The 15,454-nt window shown below is 44.3% G+C and overlaps 1 protein-coding gene across 8 annotated transcripts in view; it reads right to left on the bottom strand.

Annotated features, from left to right (window-relative positions):
* Nucleotides 1-15,454, bottom strand: part of LOC128345453 (uncharacterized) — a 244,597-nt gene that overhangs the window by 16,040 nt on the left and 213,103 nt on the right. For 7 of the 8 annotated variants that reach the window (XM_053297393.1, XM_053297395.1, XM_053297397.1 and 4 more), the window contains 2 exons: nt 11,531-11,671; nt 3,801-3,958 (listed from right to left, as the gene is read on the bottom strand). In XM_053297393.1, coding sequence (XP_053153368.1) covers nt 3,801-3,958; nt 11,531-11,671 — 299 coding nt within the window. The remainder of the gene's footprint in view (nt 1-3,800; nt 3,959-11,530; nt 11,672-15,454) is intronic. The other variant, XM_053297396.1, reaches the window with a different exon arrangement.

Raw genomic sequence — 15,454 nt, 5'->3', positions numbered from 1 at the left:
GGGCTTTTTGGAGTGTTTGATGTTTCCTCCAGTTGCGCTGCTAACTACTGCTCCAGTGGAGAAGGTGGGGAAATGCCCAAGTCAGCTGGTCTATGGTGCCTTGAAGGAGGGAGCGCTGGCCGCGAGTCAGCAAGCAAGCCCGCTGGGAGACTCCAGCACGACAAGGTTGGGGCTTTCTGGCCGGTTGAGAGGAGAGGTGGAGTGATTCCGCTTTCTGGCACATTGGATGGCGGTTAGTTGGGCTGCTGAGTGACCCAAAGTTGGGTTATAGCCCTTCCAGCCCTCTGTCACTCTCGATGAGGACGTGGTGGTCCAAGGCGGGGCGTCCTCTCTGGCGTGCACAAGCACACGGTCCGCAGTGTGGCCAGAACCTAAGGGGTATACTCGTGAGTCAAATGGGCCATAACCCAAAATTTGGCTTTGAAAAAGCCAAATCTGGCAACAGAGCGTAGTGCTGGGGTTGGCCTGGAAGAAGAGAGGTTTTTTATTTCTTCCCCTTCGGCATTAAAACATGCAAAATGCCAGACCTCTTAGGCTCCCTCAGCAGGAGAGAGGAGACGGATAGGAGGGAGACGGAGTGGAGAGAAAGGGGAGGAAATTTTTCTTCTTCTTTTTTAAAAGCAGGTAAATAAGGTGGAATGATAGAAGGCAAGGCAAGGAGTAGTTGGAAGATGCAGGAATAAGCAGAGAAGGTAAAGAATAGTGAGGAGATAGAAGCGAGGCAAGGTCGACAGCTCTGGAGCTCTGCAAGATGAACTAAACTGGGAGGGGCTATCCTCCCAGGCCTCTTAAAGGCTCTAACTGATTTAATTACATCCTGCCCTCTGCAGCGTGCTGGGGAGGATAACCTACATGAGATGTCCTCACCCAGCAGCAAAGTAGCAATAATTTAAGGGGTTCTGTTACAAGAAGTCAAGGATCCTGTAGACTCTAGGGAATTTACTAGAATGAATGACAGGGAATACTCACTGAAATGCACTGGTTCCTTCCAAATGGCCATCAGAATGCATGTATTTTTGGTTGGCTATTGGGAAATTCAATGTATTCCATGGGCATTTGGAAAGAACCAGTGCATTTCAGTGGGCATTCCCAGTTTTAGGGTGTCCTGACACTAGTCCACCATAGGACTGGGACTGTCAGCATAGGACTTGCATGCTGATGGTCCCAGGTTCAATCCCTGGCAGCATCTTCAGAAAGGGCTAGGAAAGACTCCTGCCTGAAACCACTGCCAGTCAGTGTAGGCAGTACTGAGCTAGATGGACCAAGGGTCTGCCTGCCTCCATGAAACCAGCATATATCCAGGTTGTCTAGTTTCTTCAGCACTTGCTTTGGTAGTTCTAATATACTTGACTCAGTGGCTGACATCCAGACTAACACTGTATTTGTACAACAAAGTGGCAGCCATGCAAGAAGGTCAGGTAGCTGAGTGGATGCTCAAAGTTACTCAATCTCTGTTTCTCAAAGTTACTCAACATAATATTAAGGCAGATAGCTTCTCTCACAAAAATGGGAGCAATAATTGAATTGCTATTCTGTTTTGATCTCATGTAGACAAAATCCCAAATATAGGACTTGCCACAGAAATAGACCACTGAATCATCACCCCAAATGCCTTAGCCATTCTGATGATGGGCACTACTATTATTTAGAATATTTATGTACTACTTTTTCAACAAAAGGTTCGCAAAGTAGTTTACATAGCACAGAAATTAAAACATAATTCCCAATCCCAAAGGGGCTTACAATTCTGCAGCAAAGGGTGTAGAGTCTCTCTTCCTCATTTGAATCACTGAAATTAGTTACCACACTGTGAATCTCTCTCTCTCCTCCCACCCAATGGGTCTGTTCTGTATTACATTACCTGACTGAGAGTCTCTTGAATGTAATGAGGGAGGCCATTCTTTTAAAAATGCAGGCAGGTTCCCGCCGCTGAACCTGCGCAATGTGGCGGGGGGCAGGGTTGTGCCTCCATCACCTGAAGCAGGCACGATGGCCGCCATCTTCGCTCCCCCTTCTCGTGGGCAGGACCAGCCAATCGGGGGAAGGAGGCAGACCAATTGGGCTCAGCTGCCTCCATTTGAGCCAATCGCTCCTCTGCCAGGCACCCACCCACCCACCCAGGTCTCAGTGACGGATAGCCGGTCACCTGCAGGGGCCAGTAGGGATCTTTTGAGTCACACCAGATTGCCAATAGCGTCCTTTTTTTGCCTACTTCTCATTGAGGCCTTTGAGTTTGGGTCATAGGTAGGCACTGTAGGTAACCAGTCACTTGGCACGAGACTGCAGGCGTTGGGTAAATAGATTGATTAACGGTGTTTGGCTGGAGGTCCATTTAAGGTGGGCAGGTGCGGCTTGTGAACGTGCCTCCGGGTGGGGGGCGGCAGGCAGCTTCTTTAAGGTAAACAGAGCCGGTGCTCCGTGCCGCCCAGCAGCCCCCATGGCGGGGAATCGCCTCCGTCACTCACCTGGCTCCCGCTGAGGCGAGATCCCGCCCGCGGCCAGGTGAGTGGCGGAGGCGATTCCCCGCTGCGGGGGCTGCTGGGTAGCATGGAGCACCAGCTCCGTTTTCCTTAAGCCGCCTGCCGCCCCCCTGGAGGAGAGTTCACAAGCCGCGCCTGAAGGTGGGGGTATTTGGGTCAAGGAACAGCCCTTCAGGGTTTTTGCAGCCTGGAGGGCTGGGAATGGCTCCCACTCAGGGAGTGGCTTGACTCACCAACACAGAGTTTTGATGGCTTGATCAATTTAGAGCAAAAACAGGGAGAGCTCACCTACCTCTAATGCAAATCTATAGATTCTATACTCTATTATGAGTCAGTCCTCAAAAGTGTTTTTGAGGGGTTTTAAAAATGAGTTCTTTTAGACTTACTGATGGATCCCCTTTCCTCTCCACAAGCTCTTTGCCTGAGTTCTATATTACCATCTTTAAACCTCCCTAGTTCAAAGGATTGTCTGCGTCTGATGTTGTATTCCAGAGTCTTTAACTGCTTGACTTATACCATGCATTTCAACAGTTTTTACAGTTTTTTCACAGAGTGTGCCCTGCAGCCCTTTTTTGGATACTCTGTGCTTCTTGACCTAAATGTCAAGCACAGAAGAACTTAGGATGAGGGATTCCTTCTAGACAAAGAAAACAACTATACTGACCATCTGAGTACTGGCCATTACACTCCAGCATTTCTAAAGCTGGAACACCTTTGCAATTAACTGAAGTAACTGATTAGCACATATAAAAAAATGTTTAAAACAAAGCAACTGTTGTTTCCATCTGCATTTGAGTTAAAAAAGCAAATCCTTCTTGAACAGAATAACTTAATATCTTAAACCATGCCATTGCTGTCCATTTCTTGCCTAGCAGCCTCTCTACGCCTATAGTTTTCATGTCTATTTACCATTAGTTTAGATAGTAGTTAGATTTTTTAATTCCTTATAAAATTATATGTAATTGCTTTCCTTAGGAAGAGGACCGTCTTCCCAATGAAACTTAGTAGGTCTGATCCCTTGGACCATTTCCAGAATGCCTGGAAATTGTATGTCAGTTGGATAAACTCATAAGTTACAGGCAGCAGAAGTGCAAATAGGTCTCAGAATAAAATCACTAGGAAACAAACATGAATGCGACAACAAAAACAGATTAAAATTAGTTACTAAGCTGATTTTCAATAAAATAGCTAAATAAATCAAGCTTCTAACAACAATGAATGGAATAGTAAAAATTATTGTGTACATACCCCTACACATTTAAAAATGCAGAGAATGACAGCCTCTTTGTGTCTAACATGACTTATGCCTACATCACTGACCTTCTCCTCATCTGTAGACAAATGCACAAGTTGGCTGTTTTCAAACTGGCTGCACATGTAGTCCGCATCACTTTTATTAATCAGCCCAAATTTAGGTATATAATAACAATGTTCATTGTAATATATCCAAGAGTAGAAACAATATTTGCTTTTCAGTTCTTTTTTTTTTAAAGCCCAAGGATACAGAAAAACAAAGAAAATATGATGTAATCACCACTAGGCACACAACAATAAGCAAGACAACATCCTACGTAGTACTTTTAGCACATAATTTGTCTGCACCAAAGCCTCAGACATTGCAAGGTACATTATTCATTCATTCATTTTGTTTCTCTGCAACGGGAGGCATTCCGCAACATAGGCACAACCACCTCCCAGGTCACCGCCAATCAAATCTCCAGTCATGGCGTAACCCCAGAGCAGAAGCTGTTCTGAAGATCTAGGAATTAAAGCCCCTGGTTCAGAAGGTTTCTTCCAGCTGAGTTTTATGAACACTTACTGAAATTGTATTATTTTCTCTGACCTATCTTTTTAATGCTTGTTTGTCTTCATCTGTATTCTATGAACACAAACAGATCTTGGAAGTTGGCAAATATTTTTATTTTTTAAAAGCCAAAAAGCTGACACTGACAGCAACACATTACATAATATCATTGCTAATTCAAGGTGGCAAGAGTTTTATTACCATTTTGGCAAAAATAGCAAATAATATAATTGCACAATATATAAATAGGGACCAATCTGGATTTGTTAATGGAAAAGTACTATCTGACAATGCTAGCAAATTAATTTGCCTAATGATTAGACACAGCGTTTGCTGTGTCTAATCATTCTTATTCAAGTGCTGAATGAGAGAGTACTTTATTTCTTATAGCAGAAAAGCCCTTCTACCATTTTAAATGGTCATTTATATTTAAAAAAGGAGAGTTTAGTTTTCACAAGGGCTTGTGATGAACCCCAAATCTTCATCTGAACTCAGTAGTGCCACCAAGCGTGGCTGGGACTTTGCCTCTCCACTGTGTGTACTGAATGAGTACACTCTTCACTTGCACTTTATGCAGACAATATTGTTTTCCTCTCTCTTCCTCTGTGCCTCCCTGTGCATCCTGGCACAGAGGAGTAGGAAAGCAAAGATACTAGGCAAAGAGCTTGTGCCCCTTCCCCTTGCAATCACTGTATGTGTAAGGGTAAGGTGCATGGAAAATTATGCAATGCACCTCCTTTGATGCTTGCTGCTACAGAGGCGATGCTTCTCCACTGGAAAGATTTCCTTCCCCTTGTGCCTTTACTTCAGGATTGTGAAACAGATCATGGGGAAAGGGAAAGCATGTTGCAGCATAAATGCTGATGTGGCAGGAGCTGCTGCTCCAGAGGACTTTACTCCCTGGAAGGCAAGTGAGCCAGAAGACACAGCACAGAAACTGGGGCCTTTGGTACTACTACCACTGCTGCTGCTCCTCTGGCTATAAACCAACAGGGGAGAAGCACCACAGTGTGACTTTTGCTACAGCCACAAAATGATGTGAAACCTGGCAGCATGGTGGAAGGAAAAACAAAGGAACACCATCCCCACCTCCCACAGCCCTGGGAACAGAAGAACTCCTTCCTCAACCCCATGAAGAGCCCTGTCTCTACTAGGATGAGGGGGTGGGTGGGAGATGGAAGCAAAAAGAAGAGATCAAAAATCAACTATTTTTTCAGCTAGCTCTGAAAAGCTGAGCTGGAACCCTGCTTTCCGCTTGCAAGATAGGGCTTATCTGGGGAATTGTGGAACTCGATCTAGATTAAAAAAAACAGGTTGCTTACTAATGATGTGGTTGTGGTCCATTGACATTCATAAATATGGGTACTGTGCCTGCGCAGGGCCTTGTGGATGGATTTACTAGCTCCTTGTGGCGCCCATGTTCTGCCTCTCGTGCTTGGCATGTTCATTGCTTTCGGCAGTTAGAGCACCATTTTGTTGGTTCCTGGATGACCACCACTGATAGACGATCAGCTCAGGAGTCATGTAACAGGTAAGATGGTTTGTTTATTTTAAAGATACACTTCAATATACTACAGTGGGGAGGAATGGGAGGGTCTTATGAATGTCAATGGATCACGACCAGATAATTAATTACAGGTAAACAACCTGTTTATCTGGATCGTGATCCATTGCCATGTATAAGTATGGGTGATTAGCGAGCTTCCCCTGGAGAAGATGCAGTAAACTATAGCAAGCAAACTATTGCAAGACCCTTTTCAATACACTCCTCCCCAAACCTCGCAGAACGAAGGTTAAGTGCATAATGCTTTATGAAAGGCATGTATGTGGACCACGTCACTACCATGAAGTGGTCTGTATATCAGTGAATCTGTATATCAGATAAATCGAATAAATGAATGAGTGAGTGAACGAGCCGCAGAGGCAGCACAGGCCTTAGTAGAGTGAGCCTTTATAGTATGTGGTGGCTCCACAGCCTGAATTCTGTAAGTCAAGGCAATCAGCTCCATAAGCCACTGTGACAGGTGTTGCTGAGAAATAGTTCTTCCCTTGCCCTTAAACGCTATGAGAGCTGCTTGCAAAAAAGAAAAAAAATCTTTGGTGCTCTTAAGGTTGAACAGTAGACACTTCCTGACATTCTCTACGTATGTAGAGATTGCTCTAGGGGAGTAGTTGGATTTTGGAAGAAGGTAGGCAGCAAAATGTTCTGATTCAGATGGAAATTTGCAAATATCTTAGGATGAACAATCAGGTCCATTCACATGATGACTTCATCCAGATAGAACCTGGTGTGAAGAGCATCTATCCTCAGCACCGTCAATTCACTTCTTGCAGTGGTCATCACTACCAGAAAAGCAGTTTAAGGAATTTAACAGACAGTAGTAGCAAGTAGTTCAAAGAGTTTTCCAGTCAAAGTAGAGAGCACTAATGAGAGGTTCCTTTGCTCCATACATTTCTGTACTGGCAGGAACAAGTTATTGATGCCCAGCAAGAACCTCTTGCAATTCGGATGGGAGAATACTGTCCTGCCATCCCAACCAGCATGTTTGGATGAAAGCACAGCCAGATGAACCTTAATAGAAACATTTGCTAAACCTGAACTTTTCAAATTAGTCAAGTACATAAGCATCTGCCGTATAGTTGCCATTTTGGGAGCAAAGTCATGCTCCTTAGCATAGGTCTGAAAATGCTTCCACATACATAAGTAGTAGGTGCATCTATTAGAAACTTTCTGATTGCTGAGCAGCTTTTTATCTAAAAGCCTACCCTCCATGCTGTCAGGTGCAGAGTTTTTAAGTTGGGATGGAGAATCTGACCTCTGTCCCTACACACCAAGTCTGGATGAGTCAGGTGGAAGTAGGTGTGTTTTGATAGTTTCAGTAGCAATGCAAATCATGGCTGGTGGGACCACCAGGGGGTAATCAAGATGCAAGACGTGTCATCCTGAAGAAGCTTCACCACCACCCTGTTCGTGAGAGGGTATGGCAGAAGCATATACAGGAGACCCTGGAGCCAGCTGTGCTGAAATATGTCTCCCATGGAGCCTAAACTTGGCCTGCCCTTGAGCAGTACCTTGGACATTTTTTGTTCTATTGTGTCGCAAACATGTCAACCTTTGGGGTTCCCCACATTCATTCATTCATTCACGTGATTGATTGATTGATTGATATACCACCCTTCCAAAATGGCTCAGGGTGGCTTACAACAGAATAAAAACAAGTAAAACCAGTTAACAATTAAAATCAAAACTATAAAAACAGAACAAAACCAATTAAACATTCAAACAGCTAAAAACCCTGGAGAACCAGGGCAAATGTTAAAATAATTAAAACAAATTAAAAACCATGAAAGGCCAGGCCAAACAGAAGGGTTTTAAGGGCTCTCTTGAAAGTCAGTAAGGAATTAAGATTATGAATTTCTGCTGGGAGTACATTCCACAGCCCGGGAGCAGCTACAGAGAAGGCCCGCCTCTGAGTCGCCACTCAGAGATCTCGAAGATATGCGACAGTTGTTTCAGATTGAGCTCAGAAACAACTCACAACTGACCAGCTCAGACCGTTGGCCAACACATTCTCTATGCCCTTTATATGTATGGCGAGTGGATGGATTTGATGGGCAATTTACCAGTTCTATATCTGAGAGCACACAGTGAGCAGGAGACTGTTCCGCATTGACTGGTTAGAAATGCTACCTGTAGCATTGTCATGTTCTATCTGGACCGCATGTCCCTTCAGTACTGGAAATAATGACTTCAGAGCTGGGAATACAGCCAAGAGTTCTGGGAAACTGATATGGAGTTGGCGCTGTTGCATTGTCCATCATCCCGCAAGTCTGGTGCTCTCCATAGTGAGCTCTCCAGCCGCAGAGGGAAGCATTAGTGGTGATCCACCTGGTTGGAGTCAAAAAGTCGAAATGGCACCGCTGCTAGGAGATTGGCCTCCAGCAACCACCATCGTAGAGAATGTAGCACTGGTTCTGGGATGGTGAGAGTAGTGTATTGACTGTCAACATTTGGTCTATAGACCTGGAGAAACTATAACTGAACTGTTTGCACGTTCAGGGCAAGGTGTACAGTTGCATTGCAAGGCCTAACAATCTCTGGATGTGCCATGTCCTTTGAGCAGGTCTGTCAAAGAAACACATGATCAAATCCCTTCCATATCTGATAGCAGAGATCTCTTGGCAAGTATGCCCTATTGTCAAACGTGTCCAACAGTGCTCCAATGTAAGTAATTTGTTCTACAGCGTCCAGGTGAGATTTCTTCCAATTGACCTGAATCCCCAGATCCTGGAGGAGTCACAGCACATAATGGATTTGAGAAAGTAACTCTTCTTTGCTTTGAATTACAAGCAACCAAACAGCTAGGTAAGGAAAAATAGCAACCCCTCTTGTTATCAGATGTGTAATAATCATGGCCATACACTATGTGAACACGCCGGAGCAGAGGACAACCCAAAGGGGAGTACCTTGTATTGGTATGCTGTACCTCCTACAGTGAACCTAAGCTACTTTCTGTAATTTTTCTAGCTGCCTATGTGGCAATACGCATCTTTGAGATTCAACATTGCAAACCATTCTTCCTTATGAAGAAGTGGTACAATCCCCTGCAGTGTTATCCTGAACTTCCTTGCATAGACATATTTGTTGAACCACCATCAATCTATGATTACTTGGAGAATGCCATGTAAGTAATGATGTTTAACGTTTATAAGTATCTATGTATAATTTAAGATGCTTAGTAAGAATGAATATACTGTGTAGTAGCTTTATGATATTATATTTCTATAGTGCTGTGGTGGAGAAAGAAGTTATACAAGGGTTGCTCCAAAAGCCACTAAGAAATATCAGGAGGATCGAAACACGTTTGGCTGGCATAAAGGAACTACTTTGACTACATACTTTTCAGAGGAATTCCAACAATAAGAGCACAGACTTTTGGCAAGCTCCAATACACACAATTGCAGTGAGCTTTTTTACTTACATTTTGTAAGAATGGCAGTATAATTATTCTATGGAATTTTATTTGATTAGTGTTTTTATCATTGTGATTTCACGTTTGCAATTTACATAGTGAAAATAAAATTGTGGTTTTCATGTTCACAACAGATTAGGATCTATAGAATATTATATGTGGTGGGTGGGTTGTTTTTCTTATTTCTATAGAATGGCGGCATGCAGATTTTGAGGAGGACGCACAATTGATAAGTAAAGCATTAGGAGTGGGGTGTTGCAGTAAAAAAGAATTGTCCTCCTCCTAGACTCTGTAAAGGCCCTCTAAACACTTTGAAGTCGGTGTCAAAATCTGCAGAACTTCCAAAGCTCTGTACCACTTTTGAGATAACTGGTAGCATAGACAGAGCTACAGGTTGTGCGGACTGAGCAGACACCAAGAAGTCATAGACTGGATCTTTTAAGTCTACAGTCTGCTTCTTGAGCTCCAGGCCCAAAGCCTCTACAACCTCAGATATATGAATATTAAATGTCTTGAGCTCTTCAGTAGAAGTGTTGAAGGTTTAGGTTGTACATCAGATTACGGATCTGATGGGTGTTCTGTGCTGATGGATTTTCATTCTGAGTCTGAGGTGGAATCATAATACTCCTCCAAAGAGGGTATGGCATTTGCACTAGTTCCTTGAGGTGTCCAGTAGTAACAGAAGTTGATGCCGCCACCCCCTCCACGGTCCCCATAGCATGGACCAGTGCATTGGCGGTAGATTGAAGTGGAGCAGGCACTAGAGCAGGGGTGGGGGACGGTGGGAGTTGTAGTTCAAAAACAGCTGGAGGACCAAGGTTCCCCACCCCTGAACTAGAGGAATAGAAGAGGGCACATCCACAGGATTTGGAGATGAGCGCATTAGAATAGGTATGTGAGGTCCGGAAGACTCATGGAGGTGTCCTGATGGAATCGCAGAAGACAGTTGCGTGCCAAAACAAGATGCTAGAGGCCTTTGAGGTAGCTGTGCAGTAGTCATCATCTGCTGGCCAGATAACCTTCCAGAGTTGGTAGTCAGCATAATCATAGGGCAACCCCAGTGAGACAGAGTGACAGAAGCCCCAGAAAGTTGATGCCGAGGGGGTGCTTTCCATAGAATCAAGCAGAGGAAACAGGGTGACTTTGAGCCTTCATCCTGATGTTTCTTTAGAGGCAGAAGCAATAGACCCTCATCCAAAGCTCTTCACTTTTTCTTGTGCTTATGTTGATGCATCAAGGAGGAACCTATAGGTAGCTCCTTTGGATGCTTGAAAACATGCTTCAATGTCAATGGAGCATCAGTGGATATTGAGGTGCGGTAGTCCCCAGCATCAACTTTGATATCAACACCTACGGCAACTTCAAAGGTGATCTTGGCATCGGTGGCCACAGAACTTGCTCACAAAGCATCGCTTGAAGTAGAAGAGCACTGTTTTTCAGAGTTTTTCTGCAGAACGATGTGCAGATCTTGCAGGTCGTTGTATTATGATGTTCACAAAGACATAAGATGCAGGAGTTGGGTTGGTGGGTAGATGGAAGCTTCCCACCACACTCCATGCATCTCTTAAAAGATTTTTTAATGTCCACTGGCGGAATGAAAGTCACTCAATAACAACAAATCCAACGTACAGGAAGCAAAGAGTAGTCAAAAGTCCAATCCAAGTCAAACTAAATAACAAATCTGACACCCAGTAAGCAAAGAAAAAAACAGCCAGTCCAAGTCAAAAAACACCAAATAACTAACGTATTTATCTCTCACACAGAGATCCAATCCAATAACCGAGGAGCAACAACCAACAAGGTATAAGAACTTTGGTGGTCAGAAAGGAACTGACAAAATGGCACACTAACTGCCAAAAGCAAAAAACACGCAGAGTGTGAGAGTGAGAATGCAGATGCGACAAGGAGCTTGTAAATCCATCTGAGGAGCTTGTAAATCCACGTGGAGCTTGTAAATCCAATACTTATGAATAGCAACAGATCATGATCCAGATTCAAGATTCTTTGGCCCTGGTTCCTGAACTGAGTAGTAAGGATATTCAAAAGGATACTTAATGCCCTCATCAGTTTTGGAGAACTGGCATGCCATATTTTTGAAACTGTGGGCCAACAAAAATGCAAGGGCAGCAGCCGCGACTCTAGCAAAGCCTTATTTTTAAAAAGGTGAGACTTAATCTGTCGAATATCTTACTACCATGTATCATAGTTGAAGTCAATATCTCAGTAGCTTCAAGAAGGCAAGAACCATTTTATCTTGCTATTGCAGCACTCACCAACTTCGCAGCGCGCTAAACTTTTTCTTGCTTTACAAGACACCTCAACAGCACACTTCCCTGTTAATCTGTTGCAAGGTCTCTCTTTTGGACAGTCTGGACATTTCTGACAATGGATCCCAAAATGTCCTTCATTGCAAGCTGAAAACAAATATAAAAATACACATTCATGTTGGGAAGTCCTTTGCACCCCCACAAAGTGGGGGCACACCTAGCATTCTGCATACAGTAAAGCACATGGCATCACAAGATTCATATACCTTAACCCCTTAAAGCCAGATGTAGTGATGGCATCAATTGGTCATGTAGGAAGGGAGGTTTACAGGAGGTGGTCATAATAAAACAATGGTGCAGCTACTGAGTTAACAGCTCCCAAGTGCTGAGACATAATGGCAAACATCTGTGCATTATAGAGTGCCTGTTAACATTCCACTGTTAAGGACATGTGATACAGATTGAAAGTTACTATTATAAAGAGGATTCAGGGTGGCATTACATTCTTCAGATTATATTTTCTGGAACATGAGACAAACTGGCTTGAAACTTCCCATGTTAGGAGGTCCGTTTGAAGATTACCCAAATGAAATTTCATATGAAAAAGGTAAAAATGGCTGAATTACAGTTCTGTTTGGGTGAAGAATTTTTTCAGTGCTGTGGCTGTTTTTATTTACAGGGTCCATTGTATTGATTTCAGAGTATGAGAAGTCCTCACCCTTGGTGGTTTTTAGGGTTTTTTAAAAAAACAATGGTTTTATGTCCTGTTAATTCCTATGGGTGGCATAATGATGTTATCACACATGCTCAGGTTTGTTCTTTAATCCCAAGAATGAGCTCACCTTCTCAGGTAGCTGCAACAAGGAGCATCTGCACTCCAGAGAGTGTCCAAAAACCCCATTGCTGCAAGAGAGGGAGGTGGGGCCGCCCAACACCTAGCCCTGTAAGTTTGATTTGGAATTTGGCCATTGAGAGATACTTTAGTTTTGCACTTTGAGATCTGTTTATGTTTATTAAAAAGTGGGATCTGTATGTTCTGAGCCACCTCCTTTGCTATATTGTACCTCTGTGTTAATTCCCCTGCTTTGATCCAGCCCATCACAAAAAAGCCAGGTTGCTTACCTGTAAGGTGATCTGGTAGTGGTGCCTCGACATTCATAAAAATGGGTTCTGCGCCTGCACAGGACTGCTTCGGGTAGTATTCATTAGTTCCTTGCGATGCCTGAGACCTCTTGCAAATCAAGCTTGCACTCTGCTGCGGGCCAGGAAGGGTGGGTTTTATGAATGTCGAGGCACCACTACCAGATCACCTGTTACAGGTAAGCAAACTGTTTATCTGGATAGTGAGTGCCTTGACACTCATAAAAATGGGTGAATAACGAGCTTCCCAAATGGAGGTGGGAGTAGCAAGCCACTGAAGCACCCTTTTAAGAATGGCCCTGCCAAACTCTGCCGCCGCTACAGAGCAAAGGTCCAAAGCATAGCGCTTTACAAAGGTTTGATCTGAGGCCCAGGTTGCCGCCATCCAGTTATCTTTAAATCTGATGCCCGACAGGTACGCCGCTGATGTAGCATGCGCTCTTGTTGAGTGGGCCCGTATCGTAGAAGGCGGAGTGACACCTTGTATATCATAGGCCATCTTTATGAGCTCCACCAACCAAAAAGAACATTTATGTCAGGTAGGCTGCTGCCCTTGTTTTTGACCTTTTATGGAAACAAACATGTTTTTAGTCTTTCTTAAATCCTTTGTCCTCTTTAGGAAAAAGAGGAAGGCCCTCTGCACGTCTAATGTATGCATTGTTCATTCGAGCGTTGACGTCGGATTCCTAAAGAAGGTTGGTAATACAATGTCAGCATTCAGATGAAAGTCAGAAACAATCTTTGCACAGAATTCTGGGTCTAAACGCATTACTACTCTTTCTGGGTAGAATCTTGTGTAGGGCTCATCTATGCGAAGCACAAGTAGCTCACTTACACGCCTCACAGACATAATAGCTGCCAGGAACAACGTCTTCAATGTGACCAACTTCAGTGCAGTGATAGCCATTGGCTCAAAGGGCTTATCCATCAGAGTTACCAATGAGAGACTCCACTTGTCACATGGCCTGACACTGGGGGTGTAAAGATTATTCAGGCCTTTCAGAAAATCTTTGCACCTAGGATGCATGAATACAGCTTTATCATCCCAACCACTATGGCGAGCAGAGATTGCTGCCATGTGAACCTTTATTGACACACTGGCAAGGCCGCTTGTCTTTAAGGTCATCAGATACAACAAAACTTCCTTTAAGCTCGCCTTCCTAGGTTCAAAGTGCTGTCTTGTAGCATAAGCACAGAACCTTTTCCACTTTGAGAGGTAATTTCTCCTGGTTGATAGTTTCCTGATGTTATGTAGAATTTTCCTTAGTAACCATCTTTCCATGCCATCAGTTTCAGAACGGACAGGTTGGGATGCAATACTCAACCGTTCTGTTGTGTTATCAGGTCTGATTGTTGAGGCAGTCTCCTGTAGTGGTGATCTGACAGCCTTAAGAGTTGGGGGAACCATGGTTGTCTCGGCGACCAAGAGGTCACCACAATCACTCTGGTCTTCTCCTGTAGGAGTTTTTCAATAACCCTGTGCAATTAAGGGTAAGGAGGGTACGAGTAAAACATACTTCGTGTCCAATGGTACTGGAATGCATCTCCCCTGGATAGGTACCCCCCCCCCTCCTGCAACAGTAATGACTTCATTTCTTGTTCTCTGAGGTGGTGAACAATTCCACAGTCGGAGTGCCCCAGGCACTGAATAGTTCCTCTAGTAACTTGGGGTTGAGCTCCCACTCATGTTGATGTAGGACATTTGATCTGCTTAGTGCGTCTGCTAGGACACTGTCTTGACCCTTTATATGGATCGCCATCAGGTATATGCCTCTCATGATGCACCAATCCCAGATCTGAGGGGTCAGATGGCACAAAGGCTTTGACACCGTGCCACCCTGATTGTTTATATAGGCTATGGCAGTGGTGTTGTGCAGTGCTCTGAATGCTGCGAGGAGCTCCAAGAAGTTGATATGGTGTCCCGCCTCTCGGGGTGTCCCCAAGCCTTGTGCCCTCTGGTTCTCAAAATAGGCTCCCAAGCTGCTCTTAGAAGCATCCGTGGTCAGCGTCCAAGTGGGTATTGGCATTTGGAATGGGATCCCCGCTTGTAAATTCGCATGTCTTGTCCACCACTGCAAGGAGTCCAGGACCCTGTTTGGAATTTCTAGGCATAGATCCTGGGGATCTACGTTTGGCCGGAATACATCCAGGTACCACAGCTGTAGTTTTTGGAAGCGGAGTTTGGCATAACTTACTGTTGATGTGCAAGAGGCCATCAGCCCCAACAGCACTTGTATCGACCTGGTTCTTTGTCGGGGAGTGGCTTGAAAGAGTTCCACCATCTCTCGAATGCATGTGAACCTGTTGTGCGGGAGGAAAGCTTCTTGGAGTTCCATGTCCAGCACTGCGCCTATGTATTTCAGGCGCTTTGAGGGAGTTAGATGAGATTTCTCCCAATTTATCTGGATGCCCAGCTCACGCAGAAGCGTCGTCACTGTTTGAATATGGACGCTCAATTGCGACTTGGTCTTTGCCGTTAAAAGCCAATCGTCAAAATATGGGAAAATCGAGATTCCCTGTACACGGAGATAGGCTATGATGACAGCCATGCACTTTGTGAATACCCTTGGTGCTGTCACTAGGCCGAAGGGCAAAACGTTGTATTGATAGATCTGAGTTCCCTGTGTGAAGTGCAAATATTTCCTTTGTGATTCCTGTAGGCCGATGTGGAAATACACATCTTTCAAATCCAACGTTGCAATCCATTCCTCTTGGTATAGAAGGGGTAGGATCGCTTGCAGTGTTATCATCCAAAATTTCCGCACATCAACATACAGGTTTAGCCATCTG

This window comes from Hemicordylus capensis, chromosome 2 (genome assembly GCF_027244095.1).
Source record: "Hemicordylus capensis ecotype Gifberg chromosome 2, rHemCap1.1.pri, whole genome shotgun sequence".
NCBI classification, from domain to species: domain Eukaryota; kingdom Metazoa; phylum Chordata; class Lepidosauria; order Squamata; family Cordylidae; genus Hemicordylus; species Hemicordylus capensis.
The sequence above is the reverse complement of the archived record's forward strand: the minus strand, read 5'-3'. Positions and strand labels throughout refer to the sequence as shown.